At 32.8% G+C, this 11,850-nt stretch overlaps 2 protein-coding genes across 3 annotated transcripts; one reads left to right on the forward strand and one right to left on the reverse strand.

Annotated features, from left to right (window-relative positions):
• Positions 1-2,261: 2,261 nt before the first annotated feature.
• Positions 2,262-4,203, reverse strand: LOC146904306 (uncharacterized). The gene is made up of 5 exons (XM_085728261.1): positions 4,194-4,203; positions 3,302-3,400; positions 3,125-3,222; positions 2,611-3,045; positions 2,262-2,516 (listed from the first exon to the last, which is right to left on the reverse strand). The coding sequence occupies exons 1-5, from the start codon at positions 4,201-4,203 to the stop codon at positions 2,262-2,264; spliced, it is 897 nt and encodes a 298-aa protein (XP_085584387.1).
• Positions 4,204-5,369: 1,166 nt separating this feature from the next.
• On the forward strand, positions 5,370-9,709 carry LOC146904307 (LYR family of Fe/S cluster biogenesis protein). Of its 2 annotated transcripts, XR_015020070.1 has the most exons (3): positions 5,370-5,787; positions 7,640-7,688; positions 9,287-9,709. XR_015020070.1 is itself a non-coding variant. In XM_085728189.1 (2 exons), exon 1 carries the CDS (start codon positions 5,498-5,500, stop codon positions 5,780-5,782), a length of 285 nt encoding a protein of 94 aa, XP_085584315.1. In that variant the 5' UTR covers positions 5,373-5,497; the 3' UTR covers positions 5,783-5,787; positions 9,287-9,709. The 2 variants fall into 2 exon arrangements, 1 of the variants encoding a protein (XP_085584315.1); XM_085728189.1 differs by lacking the exon at positions 7,640-7,688 and having other exon boundaries at positions 5,373-5,787.
• Positions 9,710-11,850: the final 2,141 nt, after the last annotated feature.

Raw genomic sequence — 11,850 nt, forward strand, 5'->3', positions numbered from 1 at the left:
TTTACAATATTACACTTCAATATAAATATTACAATCCAATATTACAATTAACATTTGGATCCTTTACATGTATATCTTGAATAGATATACATTCAAGATGATTATGGTGATACCACAAGGACATTTTGCCAACAACATGACTTCGAGTAAGGAGATGATCACAACAATGGGAGACATGGAGATTATAATGCCTAGGAGTGTATCCATGGAGAAGATGCAGGCCAAGTTGATGATGATGAGAATAACCAATTCAAAATATCTCAAGTTTTGGGACATTCAAATGAAATTACATTAAAGAGATCACAAGTTAAGGATGGTATGAATTTTGAGTTTAGAACAATTATATGTAGGGTTAATAGTGTTTTACCCCCTGTAATATAGGTCATTTTCGGTTTTCCTCCCTGTAAAATTTTTTTTTGGATTCCGTCCTTGTAATTTGAAGATTTTTTGGTTTTAGACCTTCATCAAAAAATTTCCCCCCTGTAATTTGAGGAAATTTCGGTTTACCCCCCCAGCAATTTGAGGAAATTTTGGTTTACCCCCTGTTATTTCGAGTAAATTTCGGTTTACTCCCCTACCATATCATCGATTTTGTACAATCAAAATTTATGAAGGTCCAAAACTAAAAAACTTCAAATTACAAGGACGGAATCCAAAAAGAAAATTTTACAGGGGGAAAACCGAATATGACCTATATTACAGGGGGTAAAACACTATTAACCCTTATATGTATCATGACTTAATATTTACTTAACTTTGTTTTGCATTAAACTAGAACCATGACCCGTGCTGACGCACGGGTCTTATTTTCATGTTGAAACTCACAATGTTACCTAAGCCAATATTATACCATAGAAGAATAAGTCATAATAATTATAACAATAAGTCGTAAAACATAGAGAGTATAAAATTTATGATACATTCCAAGCCATGAATCATAGGAATAGAAGAACTTTAATTCTGTTAAATAATAGAAAGTACACAACCTAGGAAAAATTGTCAGGCATAAATAATTAACAATGAAGAAGTTTAATAAGATGCATCCCAATTTGAGATAGCAGAAAGATACTCAACGTGCAAAACATATGGAGAACCTTAAAATATGATGTCATCCCAATTTGACTTGAACCATATTATTTTAATTTGCAACCGTTTTTTTTTATTCTACAATCATATCAGAAAGATATTGAACGTGCAAAATTAATGGAAATCATTAAATATATCAGAAAGATATTGAACGTGCAAAATTAATGGAAATCATTAAATATGATGCCATTTCGATTTGAGGTGAACCATATTATTTTAAATTGCAACCGTGTTTTTTTTGAAAGAAAATTTGCAAGCGTGTGTTATTAATGGCTGTTAATATATAATTCATTGAAAAAATATTCTATAATCACACCATAGAGATATGGGACGTCCCAAATATTTCGGAATTCATGTGAATCTGAAATTACTTTCTAAAGTTTTTATTGTAATATATATATAACAACAATGAGAGAAGGATGCAAGGTAAAATATAAAAAGATCTCTTTAATTTAAATTAGCGTATATAAGAAGGCAAGATGATACTTCGTTCCAATGATAGTCAAGTACTAAAGCATGATAGTTTTTGATTGACAAAACAAAAAGAAAGCATAAAAGATGAAGCATACTACAATCCATAAAAAGAAAATGCAAAGGAAAAAAATAGAAAGGGAAAACATTAAAATAAACTGAAAAATTCCATCAACAATAAACCATCTGCAACCTCCAATCGTAACCAGCAATGACAGTTAAATACAGTTAAAACTCTATAAATTAATAATGTCAGGACCGGAGAAATTTATTAATTTAGAGAGTTATTAATTTATCGATAAATTAATAATTATTAATTTAAAGAGTTTTTAAGTAATTATACTGTACATACCAAACAAAAAGGCAAATTATTCTATGCCTCTTAGAATTACGTTGCAGCGAACCTTGGGACTCAACGTAAATTAGTAACTACTGTGTTCATATGCATTGGAAATCAATAATGACTTTTAAAGTAAAGTAAATGTAAACAAGAGGAACAAATGTGTTCAATGTATTCTTAATATTTTTTTTTTTCAGTTTCTATGAATTATTAATTTATGATTTTCTTGGGACCGAAAATTATAAAGCGATCTCCCGAAAAATTATTATCTTATTATTTTATCGAGTTTTTCAATTTTTTACATTGGCCCAAGTCGGGACCGGACAAATTTATTATTTTAGAGATTTTATTAATTTACCGAGTATTAAATTAAAGAGTTTCTACTGTAGATTGTATCATTCTCTCCAACCATTGGCACACCAAGTCTGATCTGAACCCCTTCACGAAGCCTGCGAGCATCCACAAAACGCTTCCACTGCCCACAAATCATGGCGTGTTGGTATGGAGTAGATCCAAAAATCAACACGCAATCCCAGCCATTTCCACAATCATCCACCAACTTGATAGAAGTAGTTCCGATAGCCATCATATTCGCAACTTCTCTTTCATAAATCAGCACCTAACAAGGAAAATAAATCAACATGTCAACAACCTAACAAAAAAAGACAGACGTTAGTAAATATAAATATTCTTACAACAAACATTTTCCATACAAAAAAACTCTTGGATACATCAAATTCAGTTACCTTCTTCACAAACTCTATCTGAAAGTTGTTGACATCATGATGATAAGAAATCAAAGGAGTGAAAGGGGGGATATTAGGATCAAAAGTTGCCTGGACATTTGTTTTGTCAATCATAAAATGCATAGGAGGATCAAATACGGGAGGCTTAATCACTTTGCCGTACCTATCTTTCAGCTTTATCACGAACTTCATTTCATCCACAAATATAAGAGAAACCCAAGCACCCAAGCTGATCCCATAAAAATCACGCAAGGATTTCCATCCCTTGGAGAAAAACACAGACCCATCAATTCTTTCAACCAACACCTCGAACTGATTGTTTTTCTCATCAATCAAAGTAGCAAATCGTTGAACTTGGTCGCCAAAGTCATTCGTGAACATGTTCGGTAGCATAACAGCCCTCTGATGCAACAACAAACACGATTAGAATCATTACAGATAACAAAAAAAATTGAAACATGTCAGACAAAATCATCTTCACCTCTTCAACATCATACTCGACTATGTATGTCCTAAACTTCACACAATACTTGTTGATAGCACTTTCAAAGGATGAAGCTGGATTTTTGAGCAAAGGACCTGCAACATCATAAAGATTTAAAAAATAGGAAACGATATTAAAAAATGCCGTAATTGTGAGAAAAAATAACCGTATTACCTGTCAAGCAGTGATAGGACAACAGAGTTTCAATACCACGACCCTCCATTTGAATCAACGATAGAATAATGGAAGGAGAAAGGAGACCGGTTATAGAGACTTATTTTAATATACAAACCGTGTGTTTTTTTTTAACTTGCAAACGGTGCTGTTTTTTTTTAATATGCAACCGTGTGACCTTTTTTTTTTCAAAGAAATTTTCAACCGTGTGGTTTTAATGCTAGTTAATGTACAATTGATTGAGTGTTATTTTATTTCCATTATGCAAACCGTGAGGTTTTCTTTTAATATGCAAAATGTGCTGTTTTTTTTAATACGCAACCATGTGGCCTCTTTTGTTTTTAAAAGAAATTTTCAACCGTGTCATTTTAATGCTAATTAATATACAATTGATTGTGTCATATTTTATTTCCATTATACAATCTCCATTATGCAAACCGTGTGGTTTTCTTTTAATATGCAAAAGGTGTTGTTTTTTTTTAATATGCAACGTGTGGCCTCTTTTGTTTTTAAAAGAAATTTTCAACCATGTGGTTTTAATGCTAATCAATATACAATTGATTGTGTCTTATTTTATTTCCTTTATACAATTTTGTACTTAATTCACGGGTCTAATTTGGGATGACAATTAATACAACAATCGTGTGTTATTCTATTTCAAAAATTAAAATAATATGCAATCGTGTTATAAATGGCAGTTACTACAACCTGTAATGAAATGACTTTATGGCGTGTATTAAAGGTGAGAAGGTAAAGCGTCGACATAAATGCTTTAGAATGAGCGGGAAAATGCTAGCTTTAGGGTTAGGGTTAGGGTTAGCTTGACCCAGGGGCGGAGCTACCCTGTAACCAGGGTATGCTGCTGCACACCCTCAAATTTTTATATTTGCACCAGTAATCATAGTTTTACTAATTTTGCACACCCTCAATTTTTTAATTTGCACCAATTGCATTCTCATTTCTATAGTCGCTGCAACTCTTAAGCTGATTGCACACTATTGTCAAATATGTCAGTTTACATTGGTCTAGTCAAAGTATATGCACCATAAGCTATTTTGAATTATTAATTTATAAATGAAATTAAAGGCAAAACATTCTACAAAATAACTACCGTAAAAATTAAACATGGTATATACAACCTCAAACATTGATCCTTAGCCACTAAACCAGAGTTAGACGTGAAAATAAATGGTACCCATATAACATATATTCATAATTAGTGAAATTTACAAATATTTTATCATGTTTATCCTGTTTTCTCTCTATCTTTGAAGACTATGCCTATGATCAATATGTATCTATTATTGATAATATCTCTCATTCAAATTTTAAGTGGTAATTATGAATAAGTGAAATAATTTGTACTAAAAAAAAGAACAAGTTTAATTGGTAATATTGGCATAAATAAATCATTTATCTAGACGAATGATGACAAAAACGTGTAAACTTTTTTATGAGAATAAAAAATAAAAATTTTATAAGACGAAAATGTTTGCACCCCCTGATCCAGGGTCCTGGATCCGCCACTGGTTTGACCTGACAAGCTTTAGTAAGTAAGATAAGTAAGATTGCTCTAAGATAGAGTAACTTGTGGCTGCCAAATGAACATAAATGCATACGAGCACATTATTTCATATGTTGTTATATTTCCTTTATTTTTTTCTTTCAGTGTATTTTTTTATGTATAAGTGTGAGATATTGCAAGATTGGTTAAAGTTAACCGATAATTGTTTGCATTTAATATCTTGAGTCAATGATAAGAAAAAGATATATAAATTTTCAAGATCAGAAGACATTTTGCACATAAGTGCAAAACTTCAGGGGGTATTTGCAAAACGTCATGTTGACTAACAGAAAAATTTGACGGAGGGTGTAAATTGATTAATGTTAAGTAATTTCAGGGGGGGTAATTGAAGTATTGTTAATGTCAAATGGGTAATTGACGAAACTTATAATTTCAATTTCAAGGGGTAATTGCCTATTTCCTCGATGTTTATGCTATTCAAAGAGACCATAGGGAGACAAATGTAATTTCTCCGTCCGAATATCTATAGGTTAAACCCCTAGCCACGTGTGTCCCCCAAACCAAAAACCAAACCCTTAAAAACTGAAAAACGCATCCGTCATTTCCTCTGCAACCATCATCAAACCCACCGTTACCACCGTCACTGTTTGATACTCCTCCCGTCGACGACTATGGCGGCGGCGGCGACACCTTCAAAATCTCAAACCCTAACCCTTCTCCGCTCCTTCATCCGCGTTTCTCGTCAATTTCCAGATTACAACATACGCGAATACACAAAACGACGCGCCATCGATGCGTTTCGTTCAAACTCAGCACTTTCTGAACCTTCTTCGATTTCCGAAGCTTTCTCGTTTGGAAAATCTCAGCTTGATGTTGCTAAACGACAAGCCGTTGTTTACTCTATTTATGCTCCTTCTCTTCCAAGTGTTATGGATCTTCCTAATAAACCCTTTTAATCAAGGTTCGTTTTTTCTTACCCCCTTTTTCTAAAGTTTCAATTTTTGTGTTGTTTTGTTTGTGGGTTTTAGGTTTTGTGAATAATAATTGGGAATTTGAGACACTGTTTTAATAAACAGCTTAATTTCCAGTTTATAGCATAAGCACTTATTCTATATAAGCGCTTAAAATTATAATAAGCTATATATACATAACACAAGATAAAATGAAATCAAATTATTTTCATAACTTGCCCCCGGAGAATTTATGAAAATAAGTTGAAAACAGGTTTTATAAGCTGTTTTCATAAGTTCTCCTAAACAGTCTCACAAGTGATTATGTTTGTAGATAAAATCAAATAAGTTAATCCAAACATGTACTTAATTTGTAGCTCAATTGTCTTTACTATTGGCTCTTGGGGTAATTTGCAGCTTATAGCTTTGGATAAACAGCTTAATTTGCAGTGTAGCGCATAATCGCTTATTATAGGCTTGTTTGAATTAAGTTATTGGAGCGTATCTGCTGACATAAGCTCTGTGAGACTGTTTGGGAGAACTTATGAAAACAGCTTATGACATTTTTTTATAAGGTTTTTTAGCTTATTTTCATAAGTTCTTCAACATAGCTTAGGAAAACAGGTTATAGTATATACAAAACCAATTTAATTTTATCTTTTACTGTAGAAATAGCTTATGTAGGCTTATATATAAGTGCTTGTGCTATAAGCTGCAAATAAACTATTTATCCAAACAGGACCTTACTAGACAAAAGAAAAAGGTTTGATAGTGCTTTTCCCCTGTAAAATAGGTCATTTCCGGTTTATCCCGCTAAGAAATTTTCGGTTTGGAATAAGTCCTTGTTAATTTTTTTTTTCCAGAATACCCCCTAATAGGTTATTTAAAAACAAAAAAATTCTGAAAATGGCCTATTAGGGGTATTCCGGAAAGAAAAAAAAAATTTACAAGGACGAATTCCAAACCGAAAATTGCTTAGAGGGTAAACTGGAAATGGCCTATTTTACAGGGGGAAAAGCTCTATTAACCCAAAGATAAATAAAGTCAAACTTTTTTGGTATAAGTGATGAGCTCTTTTCATGAGTTGCCTTGGAGAACTTGTGGAAATAAGTTGAAAGCAGCTTATGATCATGTCATAAGCTGTTCTCATAGCTTTTCACAAATAGTCTCACAAGTCTTTATGACAGTAGATAAGCTCAAATAAGTTATTGACTCTAAATTTGTAACTCGATTATCTTCTCTATTATCTCTTTAATTTAGGATTATCATTGAATGAACATGTAGATATTTTCATTAAAATAATTGAATTCTGGGAGCTATATAATGTTTATATAAAATTAAATAATCCAAATGGGTAGTCCTAATTATGTTATTTCATTGATGCATTCTGCTGTTCCTGTATTTGTTGGTATGTTGCATCATTGCTTTTCTGAGATATTGTCTGCTTTAGGTTTTATGTGAATCATCACGGTTTTGTCCTTAGTTAAATGGCTTAGGTTGACTATAGTATATGCCAAGACGCAGTTTTTTGTTTGTTTGTGGGTTTTAGGTTTTGCGCATAATATTTGGGATTTGGGTATTACTGAATTTGTAACTCAATTATCTTCTTTATCAGCTCTCCATTTTAGAGTTATGTTTGAAATTGAATGAGCATCATCAAGATATTTTTGGGGCAATTACATTGACCTCTCCTGAGTTTTGCTATAATGCACTCACACCCCTTCTAGTTTTTAACAAATATACAATAACCACCTTTATTTGTGTGATAGGTGACACATTCCACCCCTCTGTGTCTGTTTGTTGACAGAAATAGAGCTGTCTCTTATATCGCACAAACTCAACTGTAACTTTATTTTTCTGCAGATTGAGTTGAAGGAATTACCTGACATATGCTCACTTGGTACTTTTGTAGGTAGGTTTGTAGAACTAGCGCTACATAACAAAATTGTTTTGAGAACTCATCTATATCAGTGAATATTATTAATACCTATGAGTGTGATATTTGACGATTTGGAAAATTGGAACAAAACCATTGGGTATGTACATCAATATTTTGCAAATATTTCAAAATTTAGCTATTTGAGAGCTAAGTAGTTGTTTTGTACACGACTAATCTTGAGGGTTAGATAATTTGAGTGAGAATATTGGGTCTGTAATTGTTTTTGTTATTAAAATTTGTGGCTTATAAGGCTAGGACTTGGAGTTCTTCCACCTTAGCCTCAAGAAGCTAGTCACATTTGATCCATTTCCCACTACGAGGGCAATTTGAGTGAGAATATTGGGTTCGTCAATGACATTAAACCCATTTCCGAATGAAGCCAGATGGAGTGTTGTTAGTTTAATTGAAAACAAACCAAAGAAGCCATGTACTTTTATTCGTAAAAGTTATTATGTTTTTGAAGTTTTGTGCACACATGCATGATGCATAACGAGGGTTGTGTCAATGTCAGTAAGCGTAGCCATTGCGAAATGGAATTAGGCTTAGGGGAGGTTATTGTTTACAACAAACTAAATAATGGGGATGTGTCTGACATTACAGAAACTGAAGGGGATGTGTTATTTCGTTGATCCATTTTGTTGTTTATGTATTGGTTGTATGTGTTGCGACCTCAAGTTTGTTGAATTACTTATTCCGTCTTCTTTAGGTCTTTGTGAGTCATGGTTTTGTCCTTAGTTAAAAGGTTTAGGTTGAGTAGTGTAGATGTATATAAACTATGCTTTGTCTCGATTTTAAATAAATTTTTTTGGTGTACATTCAGAACAGCATGCTAGGAGGGAAGACAATGCAAGTGTTTATACAAAAAATATTTGATTTATCTTACGACATAATACTGCATAATTATTTGAAACAAATTACGAAAATATCTTATGATATACTTATAAGCTGGTAGCTTAGTTTCATAAGCTTATTTTCTTATATTTTCAGAATAGCTTATACAGAGTTCTCAGAGTTTCCCCTGGTTTCATGTTCATATGCTGAAACAATTTATGCACGAATGCTTTAAGATTTAATACTTACTCAGTGAATGTTTAACAGTTGTTTACCCAAATGTATGCTAAATTTATTAGATACATTTTAACTTACGCAATTTATAGTTAAGCTTGCTTTAGAAGAGCCTTGTCCATTTCCGATGAGTTCGACATAGTTGTTATTTGTGTTTGGAACCGAGTTAATAACCTTAGCATGTGTGACAATGCCTTAACTAGTAACAATAGGCTAATTATCATGGTGCACAAGTTTGCACAAAAGAGATTGAAAACAGATCAAGTAGGACGGTTTTCTAGTCTGACAAACCTTTGGACATGCAAGGATACATTTTAAAGCGATTAGAATTAATTCCTTATGAGAAGAAAAGCACCCAAAACTTTATGATGATATGTAAAGTGCTTTTGCTATACCATGAGCTGTAAGCAAAGGTTCATGTTGTTAAATTGCTTATGCATCATGTCTTCTTTTTTATTTGCTACTATGTGGTTGTATTCACTTCTTCATGATTGGAATTACTGCAGGATATGTTTGGTTGAGGATATGACAGTCAGAAATGTGTGTTTCCTTACTTCACATTCATCTATTATGGAACAGGCTGCAAAGTGAAATTCTTGAAGTCGCAACTTTCTCTGGGAAGGAAATAACTGCTGTTTATTAGCCAACACTCGTATTTTTTTGGAGGACAAATTTATGTATGCATATATTTAAACATACTTGAGTGGCATTCCCAAATAATAAGCTTACAAACAATTTTCCGTTGTTAGAATTAGAATAATTTTAGTTGGTTCTGTAAGTTGACTATTTTATTTGAATTTTGATATGGTGATGATGATGTTCAACTTTGCATCATAAATTTGATTTATTTGTGCTTATAGTAAGATATTAAGATGGAATGATCTTGTTTTGTCTTTAACGAGCAATACAACTCTTGAAAGATTTCCAAATTCCATTCAATTTGAACGAACATGTAAACATTTGCTTCACCGCCCGATATATATGTTAGCATAGTGTATCTTTTGGGTCAGGAAGCTGGTGTGATGATGACTTAGCGAACTATTCCATTTTTTTTTTTTTTGAATATTTAGTGTCTAGTCGAAGTACACTCCATAATTGATTCGTAATATGATATTGTTTTCCCTCATATTTAAATAGTGACGTTCTGCTCTGGTAATTTGGTCTGCTATCTTGTTGCAACTCTGCATTGAATATAAGGGTGTTGCAAGGATACCCTCGTGAAGCCAAAGTTTTGTATTGTGGCAATGAACAGTGAAGAGAGGATGATACTCCTCTCTTCAAGTTACCAGAGCAGAACTGTAACATCAAGTGATACCAAAGATGACCCTATTGTCAATGCAGAGAGGCTCATGCTTTCTATAATACAAAATTTTGAGTTGATTTTGATTCAATTAGCTATTTTTTATCTGCGAATACATGCGTTTTTACTGATTAAAAATCACAAAACTGATGTAGAACTAATACTGAGCGGAGAATTTTGTAGCTGATCGCCTGATATTTTTTAACAATTTAATTATGAAAAGAATTTTTTTTTATTTATATTGTTCCAAATTCAGTACACATCTTGCTATGAATGGAACACGAAGCATGAATATCAATCAAGATTATACAGTCTTACATCAAGTTCCTAACCACGTATTACAAGGTATGTTAAAAAAACAGCAACATGAACCTATAATAACATGTTCCAGTTGCATCTTTTGATGAAACCACAACCTTCCATTTGCAGAAAATGACACATTTACAAGCTTTGAATATGCCAGATTTGCTCTTGAAGAACACATAACCTACCTTCCAAGTTTTTATCCACTAGATTTTCGAAGACAAGCAAAATCATTGCCATTGTCAATGTCATACGTATATCTTACCCCAAATAGGTGTTTGGATGAGTGAATAGGGGAAGGGGTAAAGTGATTTGGTTCTGGCCAAATGCCCCACATCGGCTACCCAGTAAGAGAAACTAAGTTGCTCACATATAAAACAGAAGGACCTCTAATGCTCCAAACCACAAATTATTCGTTTGCCTTTTACTTGTGTCAGTGTCACAATTAATGGGATATGCTAGTTTTTGGAAGGGTTCTCTTTATTGATGACTTTACAATAAACTTGAGTGTTTTTCTTATGACAATTAGCGGCATACTCCATTTTGTGTGCCCTTATAAATTTGTATGAGAAAAACACAGAAGTCTATTGTAAAAAAGCATACACAATTTTACTAAAGAATGCTTGGGTCAGTGTCACAATTGACGGCGGCATACACTAGTTTTTGGAGGGCTCTGCAATATTAGTTCAAAGAATTTTTTTTTTTGGTCTTTTTGCCTTGAATTGAAATGGTCCTAGTCTTTCAATATTAACTCAATGTTTTTATTTGGCAAGGAGGGGGGTCTTCTTTACATGAGGTTGTATGTTAACTTAAAAAGCATAGGTAGAGAGTAGATTAGATTCATAATAGAGTGGGAATAGGAGTTTGTATAAGGGATGATACAGACACTTTTGTTTTGGCAAAAACTGAATGGTTTACTCCAGTCTGTGAAGTACACGTTGGGGAAGCTCTTGGACTATTATCAGCTTTAGAATGGGTTCATCACTTACAATTAGGACCTATCGATTTTGAGCTTGATGCTAAAAAAGTGGTGGATAGTTTTTCATCTGCACATCAGGATGTTACAGAATTTGGGATGATTATTCATAATTGTAAAACTATCTTTGAACAATACTATGTCAACTCTAGTGTTGAGTTTGTGAGGAGACAAGCAAATGAGGCAGCCCATAGATTAGCTAAGGCGGCCACATCCTCAGCTAGTTTCCAAATTTTGGTAGAAATACCAGATTGTATTGAACACATTTTAAGCAATGAAATGATATAAGTTTCTTTCCTTAAAAAAAAAAAAGTAAATTATCTTCAAAATTATTTTATCATTCTTTTAGTCAACAAAAAAAAAAAGACATGTTCTTGTCAAAAAGGCTTATACAAAAATCTTAGTTACCGCTTGTTCCATGTTGTTTTTTTGAACAAATTTTTAATTTTTGGCACAAATGCTTTATGATAAACACTTATTTGGTAAGTGTT

This window comes from Medicago sativa, chromosome 7, assembly GCF_051527215.1.
Source record: "Medicago sativa cultivar Bolivia chromosome 7, Bolivia_mono, whole genome shotgun sequence".
NCBI classification, from domain to species: Eukaryota; Viridiplantae; Streptophyta; class Magnoliopsida; order Fabales; family Fabaceae; genus Medicago; species Medicago sativa.

Excerpts from the sequence above, each read along its gene's own strand:
- LOC146904306 (XM_085728261.1), bottom strand. Across the intron at positions 3,223-3,301 it reads GTCCTATCACTGCTTGACAG|GTCCTTTGCTCAAAAATCCA; the intron begins GTAATACGGTTA and ends ATGATGTTGCAG. Across the intron at positions 3,046-3,124 it reads TCGAGTATGATGTTGAAGAG|AGGGCTGTTATGCTACCGAA; the intron begins GTGAAGATGATT and ends TTGTTGCATCAG.
- LOC146904307 (XM_085728189.1), top strand. The coding sequence starts at position 5,498 with ATGGCGGCGGCGGCGACACCTTCAAAATCTCAAACCCTAACCCTTCTC.